General features: G+C 37.5%; 1 protein-coding gene across 2 annotated transcripts in view; it reads left to right on the plus strand.

The window, feature by feature from the left end:
* The window catches only part of VPS41 (VPS41 subunit of HOPS complex), a 186,473-nt gene that overhangs the window by 86,625 nt on the left and 82,129 nt on the right, over positions 1-17,719 (plus strand). For both annotated transcript variants that reach the window (XM_003930754.3, XM_074379801.1), the window contains one exon: positions 60-125. In XM_003930754.3, coding sequence (XP_003930803.1) covers positions 60-125 — 66 coding nt within the window. The remainder of the gene's footprint in view (positions 1-59; positions 126-17,719) is intronic.

A 17,719-nucleotide genomic window follows, 5' to 3' on the forward strand; every position in this document is an offset into this window, starting at 1 on the left:
TTCCTTCTGTGTTGTAGCCGTGACTCCTAAACCAGAGTTGGGTTCTGTTTCTCTTGTAGATAATTGCGGTGCACCCACATTTCGTGAGATCCAGTTGCAAGCAGTTTGTGACCGGAGGAAAGAAGGTAAGTGCTGTGTAGCTCTACCTTGATATATAACCTTGAGGGGTATTGTGTGTTTACTCTGTAATTTATTCTTAATGTTTTAATGTCTGACTATTCACTAGGAGAAATTTGAGAAAGACAAATGTAATGAAATCTTAATGTCATCCTCTCTTGGGGGAGTTGTGGCTTCAAATTTCTTTTTTCTTTTTTTTTTTTTTTTTTTTTTTTTTGAGATGGAGTCTTGCTCTGTCACCCAGGCTGGAGTACAGTGGCATGATCTCAGCTCACTGCAGCCTCCGCCTCCCGGGTTCAAGTGATTCTCCTGCATCAGCCTCCCAAGTAGCTGGGAATACAGGTGCCTGCCACCATGCCCAGCTAATTTTTGTATTTTTAGTAGAGACAGGGTTTTGCCATGTGTTTCTACTAAACACATGGCCCACCTGGTCTCGAACTCCTGACCTCAGGTGATTGGCTTGCCTTAGCCTCCCTAAGTGCTGGGATTACTGGCTTGAGCCACTGCGCCCAGCCTCTCACTACATTTCTTTGAAGATATAGGGTAAGAAAAAAAGAGAGCTGTTACATCTAGAGCTTTGAAACATTGCCCTTTCTACAAAAAAACAGGCAACATTTAAAAATAACAAAAGCACACTTAAACTACTGATTTTTTTCCCCCCTTGTAGAAAATCTCTTGCAGGCCTTGATAAACTTTTAGAACAGTTGTAGCTACGCTTCACTGACATGTTCATGGCACATTTTATTACTCAGTGCCTTTTAAAAAATAAGAGAATGGGCCGAACATAATGGTGGCTCACTCCTATAATTCCAACACTTTGGGAGGCCAAGATGGGAAGATCACTTGAGGCTGGGAGTTTGAAACCAGCCCAGGTAACATAGTGAGACTCTGACTCTGCAAAAAAATTAATAAATTATCTGTGTGTGGTGTTGTGTCTCTAATCCTAGCTATTCAAAGAGGCTGAGGTGGGAGGATCACTTGAACCTAGGAGTTTGAGGCTGCAGTGAGCTATGATTGTGCCACTGCACTCCAGCCTGGGTGAAAGAGTGAGACCCTGTCTTTAAAAACTGTGAAATGAAATAAGAGAGAAAACTTTTTTTTTTTTTTTTTTTTTTTTTTTGAGACGGAGTTTCGCTCTCGTTACCCAGGCTGGAGTGCAATGGCGCGATCTCGGCTCACCGCAACTTCCGCCTCCTGGGTTCAAGCAATTCTCCTGCCTCAGCCGCCTGACTAGCTGGGATTACAGGCAAGCGCCACCATGCCCAGCTACTTTTTTTGTGTGTTTTTAGTAGAGATGGGGTTTCACCATGTTGACCAGGATGGTCTCGATCTCTCGACCTCGTGATCCACTCACCTCGGCCTCCCAAAGTGCTGGGATTACAGGCTTGAGCCACCGCGCCCGGCCCTAGAGAGAAAACTTTTATATGTTAACATTTTTCTGTTTATGGATACAGTAAATTCTCAAAGAATACATCTGCTTATAGAATAAGTCAAATCAGGTTTTTTCCTGCTTTTATTAACTATTTCAAAGACGATTTTAAAATGTATTTTAAAGACTATTTTTATAATAAGTGCTATTACCATACTGGAACTCCAAATACTATTTACTATTCAGTTAGGAGCCAGTGAAAAGAAAGTAGTCTCTAGCTGTTTCTGAAGTAGTACAGAGCTATGGAATGGCTGCTTTGAGGCCCAGGTACTGAATGCTTTCAAATGTTTCGTGATACTTCTCTGTCATTTCCCTTTGGTTCAATAGTTAATAGAATGATAGGGCAGGAAAGTCTTCTAGTCATTATGTGACTTGTAATGAGTGGCAGGCCAGTAGGTTCTGATTCCATTCCATGACGTAAAGCCAAGATCCGCCAGCTCTGATTTCTGCTAGAGAGCCCCTCCTTCCTCGTCTCACAGACCATTGTTATCCTTAGGCTGTAGTCGCATTCACTTTATGTAAAAATGTCCAGGGGACTAATTAGTGGGAATTACAGACCTCATCGCACATTACCTAGCTTAGATCTCCATTTCATTCACTCCTGAAAAGATAACTACCTTACTTGTCTTTGTCTTTGTCAATCTTAGGAAAGAGTAGCATTAACATTACTCTCATATTTCTTCACTCAACACTTTTTGGGTTACGAAATTTTATGTGTCATTGTATTAGGGTTCTCTAGAGGGACAGAATTAATAGGGTGTGTGTGTGTGTGTGTGTGTGTGTCTACCTACATACACACGTAGTATATAATATGCATACACACACACACACACACACACACACACACACACACACACACACGCACACAGTAGTTTGTTAAGGAGTTTTAGCTCTCAGGATCACAAGGTGAGGTCCCACATAGGCCATCTGCAAGCTGTGGAGCAAGGAAGCCAGCCATTCCAAGTCCCAAAGCTGAAGAACTTGGAGTCCGGTGTTTGAGGGCAGGAAGCTCCAGCACGAGAGAAAGATGTAGGCTCAGAGGCCAGACCAGTCTAGTCTTTCCATGTTCTCTGCCTGCTTTTATTCTGGTCATCCTGGAAACTGATTAGATAGTGCCCACACAGATTGAGGGTGGGTCTACCTCTCCAGTGCACTGACTCAAATGTTATCCCCTGTGGCAACACCCTCAGATACACCGAGGAGCAATACTTTGCATCCTTCATTCCATTCAAGTTAGCACTCATTATTAGCGATCACAGTGATACAGCATAAATTCATATAGCTGTAATTTAAACCCAGGTGTTTTTATTTAAAACTCAATGAGAATAAATAATTCAAAAAAAATTTTTTTTTGAGACAGAGTCTCACTCTGTCACCGAGGCTGGAGTGCAGTGGTGTGATCTCAGCTCACTGCAACCTCTGCCTCGCCAGTTCAAGCGATTCTCCTGCCTCAGCCTCCTGAGTACCTGGGACTACAGATGCCCACCACCATACCTGCCTAAGTTTTGTATTATTAGTAGAGACTGGGTTTCACCATGTTGTCCAGACTAGTCTCAAACTCCTGACCTCAGGTGATCTGCCCACCTTGGCTTCCCAAAGTATTGGGATTATAGGCATGAGCCACCATGCCTGGCTGAATAAAGAATGAAATTTTATTTAATTCTCACTGGGAATGGTCACTTTTTGTTTTAAATAACTTAAAATAACAAACATTTATTATGTCATACTTAGAAAATTCAAGAGTGGCTTAGCTGTTAGGCCCTGGCTGAAGGTTGCTCACGAGGGTACAATCAGGATATTGGTTGGAGCTGCCGATATCTGAAGGCCTGTCATCTGAAGGCTTGACTGGGGCTGGAAGGTCAGGTTCTATGATGTCTGCTGCCTTCTTAATAATCCACCATACACTTAAAATGTTGATAAATCACTTTGGTTTGAATATATTCCTAGCATGTGATGGATGCAGTTTTGATTTTTAGTTTCCAATTTCAAGAGTTGTGCCCTATTTCTTGAAGGTACTAGAATAAAAGAACATACTAGAGGTGATACGAGTTTTTATGTCCATGTGGTAAGACTCAAGATCTGAAAGGAGAGGTTTTGCTGCATTGGTTTGTATTCTTTAATAAAGAGTGTATTCGTGAAGTTTGGTAATTGCTTTTCTGCAGGAAGGGATACCTGTAGTCTCATCTAGTTTGCCACATTAATTTTGCTGCATGAATGTCTTCTCTCCCTGTAGGATGTTTGGGTTAACCATCAGTAACATATCCTTCATACGTTTACTTAGTATTTGATATCATTTGCAGGCATCCATAGAAAGGGCAGTGTGCATGCAGCACTCTGGGTCAGAGTGCATTGAATATATCCATGAGCAGTGTGGGAACAACAGAGTAATCTACCATCTAACTGTTGGTGGCGTAACATGGGAAGAGCTTGGAATTTATAGAAAGTTGGACATTGTGATAAGCAATAAAATAAGTAGTATTCAATAGATGCTGAACAGGCAGAACATTGGGGTTTGGTTTGTCTCTTTGGTTGTCACTGACTACTTGACAGGCTGTTCTGTGTTCAGTGTTCTATGAGAGAATAATTTTCTTCTCCCTATCCAGTTTTCCAAAAATGCATCTGTGGACATCTCTTTCCAAGCACACACAGAAAAATGTTTATAAGTTTATAAAATGAGAGTAAAATAAAAGCAGTAAGGTCATCCGGTGAAAAATTGAATTAAAATAATTTTATTATTAACTTAGATATTTGGGACTAAGATAATTTAAAAGAAAAAACACACACTGAAGAGCTCAGTGTATTGTATACAAGGCTTAGTATATAGGGCTTGAGAAAAGCACATGTATGATATTTTAAAGTGAGGAATCTCATGATTACTCATGTCAGTGTAAGTTATTGGCATGAAGTCATCTATTTTTTAGATGTTTTAAAATAGCTTTATTGATATATAATTTGCATACCATAAGGTTCACTAGATGATAGTGTACTGTTTAATGGTTTTTAAATATATTTACAGTGTTGTGCAACCGTCAACATAGTCTAATTTTAGAACACTTCCCTCACCCCAAAAAGAAACCTTGTGCCCATTAGCAGTCACTTCCCATCTCCCTTCCTCCCCTCCTCTCATCCCTAGGCAACCACTAGTCTATTTGCCTTCTTTGTAAGTTTTCCTATTCTGCATATCTCATCTAAATGAAATCATTAATATATGGCCTTTGTGTCTAGCTTCTTTCCTTATTTTTCTAGGTACATAGCGTTATGGCATGTATCAGTATTTCATTCCTTTTTACTTCCAAGTAATATTTCATTGTATAGATCTGTCATGTTTTATTTATCCATTTGTCACTTGATTGACATTTGGATTGTTTCTACTTTTTGGCTATTATGAATAATGCTGCTGTGAACATTTTTGTACAGCTTTTTGTGGCTGTGTGTTTTCATTTCTCTCGAGTATGGAATTGTTGAATCATACGTTAACTCTATGTTGGACATTTTGAAGAGTTGCCAAACCGTTTCCCAATGTGATTGTACCATTTTACATTCTCATCAGAAATATATGAGGGTTTTAATGGTTTACATTCTCAACAATATTCATTTTAGTTTCTCTTTTTTATTACAATCACTCTGATATGTGTTAAGTGATATCTCTTTGTGGTTTTGACTTCCATCTAATGACCGATTATATTGACCATCTTTTCCTGTGCTTATTGGCCATTTTGCATATCTTCTTTGGAGAAATGTCTACTCAAAATCTTTGCCCATTGTTTAATTGGGTTATTTGTTTATTATAGAATTGTAAACTTTAAAAAGTAAATTCTGGATACATATTCTTCATCAGACACATGATTAGCAAATATTTTTTCCCAGCCTATGAGTTGTCTTTTCACTTTATTGGTAGTATCCTTTGAGACACAGAAGTTTTTAACTTTAATAAAGTCACATTTATCTTGATTCTTTTTGATGTTTGTGCTATTGGTGTTGTATATAAGAGATCATTGCCTGTTACCTATTCCATGGTCATGAAGATTAATGCCTGCCTGTTTCTTTTAAGACCTTTGTATTTTTTACTCTTAAATTGGATGTATGATATATTGTGAGTTCATTTTTGTGTATGGTGTAAGGCAGGAGTTCAGATTTATCCTTTTGCATGTGAATATCCAGTTGACCCAGCATTATCGTTGCAAAGACTATTCCTTTCCCATTGTGTTGACCCTTTGTGGAAAACAGGTTAACCATAAATGTTAGGGCTTATTTCTGGACTTTCAATTTTACCAATTTATGTAGCTCTGTTTATGATATTACCCCTTTTAGGTTTCAAAGCCACTGATTTTTCTGTAATTAGTTGTGGGATTGCAGATGAACTGTGGATGCTTCTCAATTTACAATTGGGGTTGTCCCAATAAACCTATTGTAAGTTGAAAATATCATTAAGTAAAAAAATGCATTTAACATACCTAACCTACTGAACATCACATCTCAGCCTGGCCTACCTTAATTGTGGACAGAACACTACAGTTAGGCAAAAGTATTTAACACAAAGCTTATTTTATAATAAATATTGAATATGTAATATACTTTGTTGAAGACTGAAAGTGAAAAATTGAATCATTGTATGGGTACCATCATAAAGTTGAAAAATTGTTAAGTCAGATAATCATAAGTCAAAGACCGTGTACTCTTATAACTTTCGTTTGGGGTTCTTTCCTTTTAAAAAGCCATTATAAGTTGTTTAAATTATGTTAAAGGCTTTAGAAATATGTAACTGTGTCCACCATTTAATGACTTGTAACATACAAACTACTGACTGATTTATTTGGATCCATTAAAGTCTATCATTTAATATGTATTTAGTAAGTAGTAAAAAGTAACATTTACTTGATAAACTATAATGACCTCTTTGCATATAGTTAAATGGAGATTTTCAAAATGTGTACCAGTTTAGTGTAGTTAGCAGAAATCTCCAGAGAATTTCTTTTTTCTACATGTGTGTGATATATACTTATAAAGATTATTTATGCTACATGTTTTTGGCATTAGCGTGTTTGGTTTGGTTCGAAATAGATTTATTTAGTTGAGGTATTTCAGGATGTATTTTTTTCTAATTTCATTAGGAAATATATCTTTGATGTTAAAAACTAGGAAAAGCATTTAGAAGGTGACATTAAGAAAGGGGTACTATTGTGAAATGATTGCTTTCATTTTGAAAGTGTTCCCAAATTTTTAGGAAGAGCTGCTCTTTTTGTAACTGAGTTATAGAAGTTGGTATCTTTGAAAAATGAGATAAACAAAGACTACATTGGCACAATAGCTACTCAAATCCTTTTAACTGCAATTTTGAACTGGCACCATAAACTAGGCAGAACGATTTTGGAAAGCCCAACATTTAGCAAATGGTGATAAGCTTGCAGTCATCATATGTTATAGATATCAAGATCCCTCCTCTGTTGAGAACAGCTGGCAGATCACATAGGGGAAAAGAGAATAAAGAGACGTAAATCAGGCAACTGAGAGGTTACGACTCTCTGCCTTTAAGAAATAATTTAATCTTCAAAAAATTGGAGCAAAGACTAGCCAGATGAAAGTGTGATGTAGAATAAAGACATTCTTAACCCTTAAGAACACGGATCTCTAGACTGACAGCCAAACAAATCCTTGGAATCATATCCACCTTCTACAAACAACGGGTTAAAGTGGCACAGAGACTAGAGGGACTAAGTAGGGAAATGGAGGACCGCAATGAGTTATTTATTAAGTCATAAGAAAATCTGAGAGAGATGTCTATTAATATTTAATAGTTGTTTAATCTTATTACAGTTTTTGATTCCTATACAAAAGTAATTAGAACATACTTTTAAAAATAGAACTGCAGAACATAGCAATTTAGCAGAAGAAAACCTGCAACTGCAACTTTAGTTTGACATATTTGTTGGTATTTCCTTTTTAAAGTTCTGTCTTCTTAGGTGTTTAGAAATAGCTCCTTATCCACCAGGGACTACGACTAGGAGGCTGTAGTTCTGTCTGGCATAAACTTTTATATTAGGTTTTCAAGGTAACTTCTTAGTAGTTGAATGCCATAGCTGAATTTATGGACTCCTGTGCTTGACACATGAGTATAAAAAACTTATTCTAAATTCTGTTTTGTTTCCATGTTGCAAAAAAAGAAAGAAAAGGGAAAGCACAACTCTTAAAAGTGCCATTGGAGAGAGCTTTCAAACACATGAACCAATGGATTTTTTTTTTTTTATAAGGGTAGGTAACCTTCTTGTATAGCAAGAATTCTAATTTAGGAGCATAGCAAATGAAGTTTCTATTTTAGAAATAAATCTGCCAAGTGGATCTTGTCTGGATTTTTTTTTTTTTTAGTTGTCCAACTTTCTCTGTCAGCAGATAAACTTTGCTTCATAGGACCTTTACCTTTGAACTCTGGTTCTACTACTTTGACAAATCATTAAATTGTCATGATGCTGTTTGTGGTAGAGTTCATTTTTAGAAATGAGATAGTCAGCTGTTCGGCATTATGGTGGGATAGAATGAGGGGACCTGGCCGCAGGGACAAGTTGCTTTGTAAGCTGGAAAATGTCAGTCAGCAAACGAGGAAAAGACTAGAGTGAATGAAATGAGAAAAATTTGAAATGGCAAATTTTACCTGAAGGACAGAGATGGTAGTGTCAGCTAGCTTCTTTAAGCTTCCAGCAGTGATCTGCAAATAATAAATTGCATTTTGAATCCTTTTTGAAAGAGGATTCAATATGGGAAGATTTCTTATAAAAATGTAAATATTTTAAAAATTATTATCAAGATTACTTTTAAATTTTCTTTTGCCTTTATCACAGTTATTTTCATTTTTTCTAGCTTTATTGAGGCATCATTGACAAATAAATAAATATGTATATAGATTGTATTTTTAGTAGAGACGGGGTTTCACTGTGTTGGCCTGGCTGGTCTCTAACTCCTGACCTCATGATCCACCTTCCTTGGCCTTCCAGAGTACTGGGATTACAGGCATGAGCCACCACACCTGGCCAAATTATATGTATTTAAGGTATACAATGATAATTTGATATATGCCTTATGTATTTAGTGTTTATTGTGAAATGGTTGCCACATTCAAGCTAATTAACATTATCAGTTGCCTCATATAGTTACCATTTTTTTTTGGTGATGAAAACACTTAAAATCTATTAGTAAATTTCAAGTATTTGGCATAGCATTATTAAATATAGTCACCATACTGTACATTAGGTCCCCAGAATTTATTCATCTTAGAACTGAAAGTTTGTACCCTTTTAGCCAACATCTCTCCATAGTTCCCAGTCCTGGGCTACAAATCCTTTTAGAATATAGATAATCTGGTGAGCCTTTTCTTAACCACTGCCATCCCTAAACATGAAGTGTAGGGATGCTTCCTCATGTGTTTATTTATTTTCCAGTCATATTGGAGCTGGGGTTTTGGTGGCCAGAAGGTTTTGACATTAGCAGTTCCTCTCTGTCTCCTGTCCCATGTTTGCATCTCTAGGATAATATGTCTGCAAGTTATCAGATGCTTGATTATAGCCTTCTACCTGAACCTTTCTCCCACATTACTTACCACTGTAGTTTTCAAGTGAATCGTCTGAACATTTTTAAGAATTAAAAACATGTGCTTTAAGGCTTCCCAGTCAATTCACAGTTACACCACAGACAGCCACCAATCTAATGGTTGCATGTGGAGGCATTGTAAATACATACCTTTATTTCCTCTAGGTACCGTGTTGTAAGTTGTGATTTCATTCCTAGAAATATTTTTCATGTTGCCATCAGTGTACCAAAATTGATTAAAAACCATTGATTAATAGGAAGTGAAACACAAATATAACCTTCATAAGCATTATTTTAGGTATAAAAAAACAAGTAATAAAATAGCTCTGTTGTTAAAGTATTTTTTGTTGAGTTTTTGTATGTATGCTAAGCTATCTGAGGCTAAAAATAGAAATATAGTGCTTAAATCAAAATCATTTTCAGTCTGAAAAACTGGTGTTCTTCATTGCTGATTGCTTTTTTGATGTCAATATACAGGACTCCCAGAGTGTTTGAATGGTATCTACAATGGTCAAGGTGTGAGAGTTGGGTCCATAGCAATTTCATTTTCTTTTGTCATTCCCATTGTCTTATATCCATCAAATACCTGTTAAAAATAGACTTTTTTCTTTAATGAGTTCAGCTAACTTTTCCATATGTAATATTTCCATACTGATTGTAGCTTCTCCCTGAACTCTGAGGTTAAATCTACCATCTCTCTTCCTGGAGTAGTCAAACCATCTTTTGCTCCTTGCTGATAGTATCTTCTTTTACATATCAAGAGCCCTGTGTTTATTCTGAAGTATTTTGGGCAATGTCTGCAAGCATCATTGCCAGTTCAGAGATGTTCATTAGGTTTTCTTGTGGGATTTAACCTCAGCCAATTCATTAACACTGAGAGGTTCTCTTTCTCTCTCTTGCTTTAAGATAGGACTGTATAAAGCAAGGGGTCACAATTTCAGTCCTTGTTAGTTGGCGTCATGGTACAAACTAAATCACAGTCATTTCACAGGAGTATTTGGTTTGAATCTGCTTCTTGAATATAGCAACTTCGTGTAATGCGTCATGTTAGGTACTGTGCGTACATAGGATCTTGATTTCAGAAATGGTGGTAGGCTTCCAAAAGCATATAGGTAGGATGGTGTAGGTAGAATATAGTTAATAAGGCCCTTAATCAAATAGTGATTTGATAGGAAAATGAGTGTATTTGTATGTTTGTATACAACACTATGGGGTAAATTTACAATCCTTTATTTGTCTTTAAGTATTTTGGATCCCCCTCAACCTATGTGTTTGGTTTCTTTTAATTTTGTAACTCAATTTCAGCCAATTTGCTTGATGTTTGTAACAGTGAAAATTGGTACTAGCTAATTTTCTAACAATAGTGAATTAGCTGTGTGAGTGCCCTGTGGCCAAAGATCACCAGGAGCACCCGTAGGGTTTTAGGAAGATAATAGAATTGTAGTATTTAGGCTGGTGTGAGGTGATTTCGGGGAGGTCTAAGGCAGCAGGGCTTTGCTCTAGGTTGGTTGCTGTCATGAAGCAAGAGTAATCCTACAGCTGGGCATTTTAATGCATTTTATCCAGAAGGAGAAAAGGCTGAGCTAAACCACAGCCAAAGTCATAATTGGTAAAGAAGCAGCAGTCTGTCATTTTATCATTTTTGCCCAAAGTAGGAGATGTTTGGCAATTGCTACGACTTGGAAAATGTTCATGTCTTGTTTGTGTTCAGACATGATTATGGAGTGGTCTTGTTTCTGTCCTGGTCCTTCATGGTCATGGAGTGGCCTCATTTGATGTTGGTTTTCTGTGAAATTGTTTATATTCACCAGGAGAACATCAAGGCCGTGCTGTGAGTGCCAGGCTAGCTTCTGGATGTCAGCTTTTCTCTCTCTCAGTTGGAATAAATAAAATTCTCCACATTTGATAGATTGCTTCTGTTGAGGTACTTTTCTAAAATACATGTTTGGTCTGATTACCTTTTTTTGTAGAAATAAAAGTATGTATGTAGCTGTATTCATGGAAGGCTGTACACCAAATTATTAACAGTATTTGTGTCTGGGCAGGATTGTGAATGTTCTTTCTGGCCTTGGCTTTATTTATTTTTTGTAGGAGGCATGCATTATTTTTTTAATAATAAAAAGAAGTAAAGGAATGTATAAAGTCATCTCAATTATTTTAGATCTTGTTTTAACTTAATGTTGTGCATCATATGAAATTCCCCACATTATCGGCATCTGTTCTTAGCTCAGTGTTATTGAATAGCTGGATAATATTCTATCTTATGGATCGATTTGATTTTTCTTAACCATTCTCCTGTCATTAGACCTTTAGGTTGTATCCAGTGTTTGGCTGCCATAAATTAGAATGTGGTGAAGCGTGAAATCTTTGGGTGTTAACTTTTGTCTACTCTGAATGTTTTCCTACCATTGATTCTTAGGATTGGAATTACTGAATCAAAGGTTATGATTATTTTTTAGGCATCTGATATATTTACTATATATTGCCAAGTGCAATTGTATTTCAGAAAACTTATTTCAGTTTACATCAGCTATGTGTGAGTACCGATTTTACCACGTGGTCTTTGCCAATCTGATATATAAAGACACTCAATTTTTCTATTTTGTAATATATTTGAATTATTAGTGATTTTGAACAATTTTATTTATAAGCTACTTCCATATCTTCCTTTGTGATTTGTCTGATTGTATTCTTTGCTCAGGGCAGCTTTTAATATTACCATAGAAGCCAGGACAATGAAGGCTGTCCACTTGATATTTATTGTCAGTTTGAGCACAAATTATTGCTGCTTACTGAATAGCCTGCAGCCTTTTCTCCAATTTTGGCCAAATCTGGAATAATTACTCTTGTTCCCAGGGAGTCTAAATGAGACTTCAGAGTATACACTGAAATGTGTAGAGAGGATGAATATACGTTACCACGTGGATGTGAGTCTGCCCCAAAACCCTGTTCTGCCACTTCCGTGGAAGCTGTCAGTGCTGACCAATGTGTCCAGTTAATGCCATATTTTTCATAGAGATGGCAAGAAAGTGGATTATAATGCTTGAAACTTGGTTCGTTTGACTTCGTTTCTTCTGCAGATAGTGTCTTGATTTTTTTCCCCCTTTTGCTTTATTTTGAATTGTGTGAAGGGCTTGTCCAAATACATAAACCCATGTGTTCAGGTAACTGTCTACATTATTCGAGACTTAGCAATTTTGTATTTCTTTTTTGTTATACTCACTGTGCAAGGATTTTCACCAGTCATCAGTGATTGAGATTATATGTAGTTAAAGTTAGCGATATTTGTTCATTGCACAGAACATTAATTCAAGTTTAAATAGCCAGTGGATGACTTTTGTGTTTTCTTTACCCTGATGGTGAGGGTGTTTGACCTTGAGCCCAGCCCTGGGAAGTGTATCCTGAGATAGCTGCAAACTGAAAAACAGACTCGAGGTGTTTGGCATGAACAGCCAGCTCTATTAAGTCTGTGGGATTCATATGGAGGATTTTTGAAAGTGGTTAAATTACTTAGAAAGTGTCCTAATCATTTCTGAAATCACACGTGTAATTATGTGCTTGCATTTGCAGAAACTGCAGATTACTAGTTTAAATAAGGGTCTACGTCACATGCTGGCTTGACTGCAGAGCCCACATAGGTATATAGGTAGATACCTGCATAGGTGGTTAGGTACATCTTTATCTGTCATCTCTAGTTTTGTTTTGTTTTTAATTGCACTTTAGGTTCTGGGGTATATGTGCAGATCATGCAGGGTTGTTGCATAGGTACACACATGGCAAAGTGGTTTGCTGCCTCCATCCCCCACCACGTCACCTGTATCTGGCATTTCTCCCCATGTTATCTCTCCCCAACCTCCCCACTCCCTGCTGTCCCTCCCCAACCTCCCCTTCCCCAACAGACCCCAGTTTTTAATGCAAAGAAAGCTGCTCCTAAATAGCACCTCCAGTGTTTAACTTTGTTCTCATGGAACTGTTAGCTTGGATTTCTTGGTGGCTGAATTGATCGTTACCTTATGTGGATGCAGTGTTTTTTAAATTTCAGAGCATTGGTCTGTCTATATAGATTTCACAGAATTGACTTCAAGGGCTTGTCCAAAATCTGTGTTGCTAATGCAGGAACAGAAAACCGAATACCACATATTCTCGCTTATAAGTGGGAGCTAAAAGATGAGAACACACGGGCACATAGAGGAGAACAGCAGACACTGGGGCCCACTGGAGGTTGGAGGATGGGAGGAGGGAGAGGATCAGGAAGAATAACTAAACTAATGGGTGCTAGGCTTAATACCTGGGTGACAAAATAATCTGTACAACCCACCCCTGTGTCACAAGTTTACCGATACAACAAACCTGCACATAAACCCCTGAACTTAAAAAAAAATAAAAGTTAAAAAAAAAAAAAAAAAGAAGTCTGTGTTGCAGTGGAATGGTGTTTACTAAAATATTGTTTGTAAGCCAAGTGGCATTTGAGTGGGTTCTAGGAACCTTTGTGCACAGAGGTTTTCTATGGTACCAGCATTTGGTGTGTATTGAATTTCTTTTAAACATCTTAAATTCAGGTAAAGGAGACTGAAGCATTATAACTTGTTCAGAAAATAACCACTGAATTTAAGGCAGTAATATATTTGGGAAATTCTCTTTTTCTTCTCACATGTTTATATTCTGTCTCGATAGACATAGTAGAGCTGTTGGTGGTGTTTAGAAAAACTGTGTGTTTGAAACTTTGGCACTGAGCCTAAGCACCAAACAAGACAAAGACACTTACCTGGTTCACATGGGTTCCTGGTCATTCCTGCATCCTTCAGAATTCAAGACCCCACTTGCCATCAGCAGCTGGCCACCATCCTAGGCCTTCTCCACATTCACTCATATTTTTCTCACTTCCCTTTTAAAATTTTGCACATGATCTTTTCTAATCTTGAATATTTAAATCCCTTTGTAACAAGACTTTTCTATTGTTATGCCCTTTGTTTATTTTTATTGAAACAGTCTTATTTGCTGGGTTTTATTTTTCTCCGTTTCTCTATTTTATTACCTGGATCTTCTGCATCTTTCTGACCTAGCAGTTCTCCTTTGAAATATTTGTTTTCTTCAAGTCCCTTGGTACTCCGCATAGGAACATGCATGGTACTAAGCCTTGTCCGTGGGCTGAAGCTCCTGCTCCATCTTTCCTACTTTCTTGTCTGCCTCAGAGCTAGCAGTGTGGTCAGTATTTAGGAAGCCTGAAGGAGCCAAGTGATTTATCAACTTGAAAGATCACAAGATGATTAAACCAGAGCCAATCATACTCTTTTCTCTATCACGGAAGGGTGAGTGACAAGTAATGATGGGTGTTAGGTGAACAGGATTGGGGGCTTCGTTACAGCCCGGTAGGAATCTTGCCACACGTGTGGGAGATTCTGGGCTCCATGTCCTTATACCACTGTGTAGAGTAGGAAAGCACTAGATAGATTTATCAGCACAAAACAGAGGAGAATAAAGTATATTGCTGAGGATATGAGGGCTCCTATTGAAATATAAGTACTGAGAGTGCTGACTGCCAGAATGTGGATTTATGGGAAATAAAGCCCTAAAATACTTTGTCCAACAAAAAAATAGACCTTTTGGAAACAGCTTTTCCTCTCTATGTACTTAGCTCCCATTGAGCTTAAATTGCTCTTAGTATTGTGATAATGACAATTCAATATTACAGGGTATGGAAGATGAACCAAATAAATTAACCAGCTGCTTTTAAGGGTGGTTTGTTCAATGGCTTATCCCGTAAAATGCTTTGTAGAAAATTCGTGCTCAGTAGGTCTGTGGGCAGTTTTATGACTGGAAGAAAAAAATGGATATTATTAAATGTCAGTGAAGTACAGGCAGATAGTTTTGTGGTAGTTAAATTAGTATAGAATGTTGGTTTAAAAAAAAAAAAGGAGTTCATCTTTTCTTAAATCACCAAAGCAAAGCTTTCCTTGGCATTCCTATCAGAAAATATGTTTCTGTTTGAAATTCACAGAGATTCGGATAAAAAAGCCAATGGCGAGTGGATCATTTGGGCATTCGCCCTTCTGTATGAAAATCTATAGTCCTGTAGAGTAAATATTATACATCAAAGCAAATCCTGCATGAGAGTTTTAGATGTATGGAAATGACTCCATAATTACTAGTGGGCATTTAAGGTTTTATACTATGTAGGACAGGAAAATTGAGCTCATGAGTAAAGAATAATGTAGGGTGGAGAGGAAAGGCAGGAATAAATGTTCCACAGGGCCAGGCAGATAACAGAGGAGAGAAGCAGGCCAGATGAGAGAGAGCCTGGAGAAATAGGCACTGTGGTGGTCCAGAGAGCCTTCTGCAGGCATGCAGAAACTTTTCAGAAATTACCATTCAAGCCAAATGTGTGGCCAGTTCATGTACCTGCAGTAAAGGAGCTGTAATTACTTAAACCTAATAGAGGAAGACTAATCTTAAAAGCAGCTTTCAAATTTTTGACAAGTTGTGCACGAATTCTATCTGCTGGCCTTGAGCAAAGGGAAAATAGACTGACATTACATGCCTGGATATGGGATCCATAGAAGTGAGCCCTTTCTAAATCAAGACTGTGTGAATTGTGTGAATCAGTCATTGTGTTCTTGAAACTTTTGAGACTAGAGTAGATTCCAGTGTCTTCAGAATAGTTTAGGAATATTGCTAACTGTAAAGATGGGCTGAATAACTGAAGAGTTCTGGGAAATCACGTAGCTCCTCCTTCAGCAAACGCGTTGTGTGTATGGTCAGAGATGGAAAGAATTAAGACTAGTAGACTAGGAAAGCTTACTTAACATCTAATATTTATTATGTCTATGTGTCTAGCAAAGGTATGGTCCTTTTCCCCAACGCACTTGTCGGGGAAATGCAAGGTAAACACACAAATCTCAGTGAATGAGATTTAATAGAATAGTTGTGCAGTGAGAAAACCAGTGTGACCATAAAACATACAGAACCAATAAATTGGGGGGGGGAAATTACTTGACTTACAAAAGAATTCTCCTAAATGATGACCTTCCTCAATATGTTTATGATGACCTGCTTTATTTATAGATATTTTCCTATTTTTCGCCCACAAACTATAAAGTGATAGGGACTTAAGACTATTTAAAAAATATAAGAAAATAACGTGAATCCTGTCAAAACTTGTAATGGTAATTAGTTAAAATTCGTTTCATTTACAGAGGTTAATTTTTTTTTTTTTTTTTTTTTTTTTTTTTTTTTTTTTGGTGACGGAGTTTCGCTCTTGTTACCCAGGCTGGAGTGCAATGGCGCGATCTCGGCTCACCGCAACCTCCGCCTCCTGGGTTCAAGCAATTCTCCTGCCTCAGCCTCCTGAGTAGCTGGGATTACAGGCACGTGCCACCATGCCCAGCTGATTTTTTGTATTTTTAGTAGAGACGGGGTTTCACCATGTTGACCAGGATGGTCTCGATCACAGAGGTTAATTTTTATACCTCCTCCTTTTTTGAGCACACATCAGTTGCATAGAATGGCATGTGCCTGTCTGCATTGTAGAAATATCACTGGGAGAAGCTTCTTTGCTCTTTTGATTGCATGTCAGAGCAGGGTCCACAACGTTTTTGGGAATCAACCCTGAGATGATCTGGATTCAGAATTCTTCTTCCTTCCTTTGCCTCCTGCCCTCTGCTGGAAGTTTTTGGTTTTGGGAGGAAGAGTAGGAGACAAAAGGAGGCCAGAGTCCAGTGGCCTTGGCTTTCTTCTGTAGCTCCCAGCACACTGACTGTAACCGGAAGAGTCCATTGGAGTGAGCCTGCGTTTTGATGGGAACTGCAACAAGATTTAATTAACAATTTTCTAAAGAAGTTAATGTTTTATTTTAAAAGTATATACAGTTTATGTAAATTTCATTCTAATACATGTTCAGTATGCTTCAAACATTACTTTAAGTTCTAGTGAATTTTTTTTTTTTTTTAAATTTTTGTGAGACAGAGTTTTGCTGTTGTTGCCCAGGCTGGAGTGCAGTGGTGCGATCTTGGCTTACTGTAACTTCCTCCTCCCAGGTTCAAGTGATTCTTCTGCCTCAGCCTTCTGAGTAGCTGGGAGTACAGGTGCCGGTCACCACACCTGGCTAATTTTTTTGCATTTTTAGAAGAGAAAGGGTTTCACCATGTTGGCCAGGCTGGTCTCACACTCCTTACCTCAGGTGATCCACCACCTCAGCCTCCCAAAGTGCTGGGATTACAGGTGTGAGCCACTGCACTCAGCCTCCAGTGAATTTTTGATACTGTTTTGTTGTTTCATTTTAACTATTCCCCTAAGTTTTCCTGATTTTAAAAATAAGAAAATGGATTTTCATTCCCACTAATGTATTAACATTATAGAAATATTCATATCTAGTGCAGAATTATAAAACAGAAATTAGTATAAAATGTCAGCACTCATTTATAGAATTATTACTTCATCATGTATCTTTTAGATTTTATGTTTGTTGGATCACATTCACATTTTGTTTTAAGGACATAGTATTAATATTGTTTTGTAATCTGCTTTTTCATTTAATATGCCCTCATAGCTTTTTGTGTTAATGAACATACAAGTATAAAATCATTTAAAAATGGATAC

Source organism: Saimiri boliviensis, chromosome 10 (assembly GCF_048565385.1).
Source record: "Saimiri boliviensis isolate mSaiBol1 chromosome 10, mSaiBol1.pri, whole genome shotgun sequence".
NCBI lineage: Eukaryota > Metazoa > Chordata > Mammalia > Primates > Cebidae > Saimiri > Saimiri boliviensis.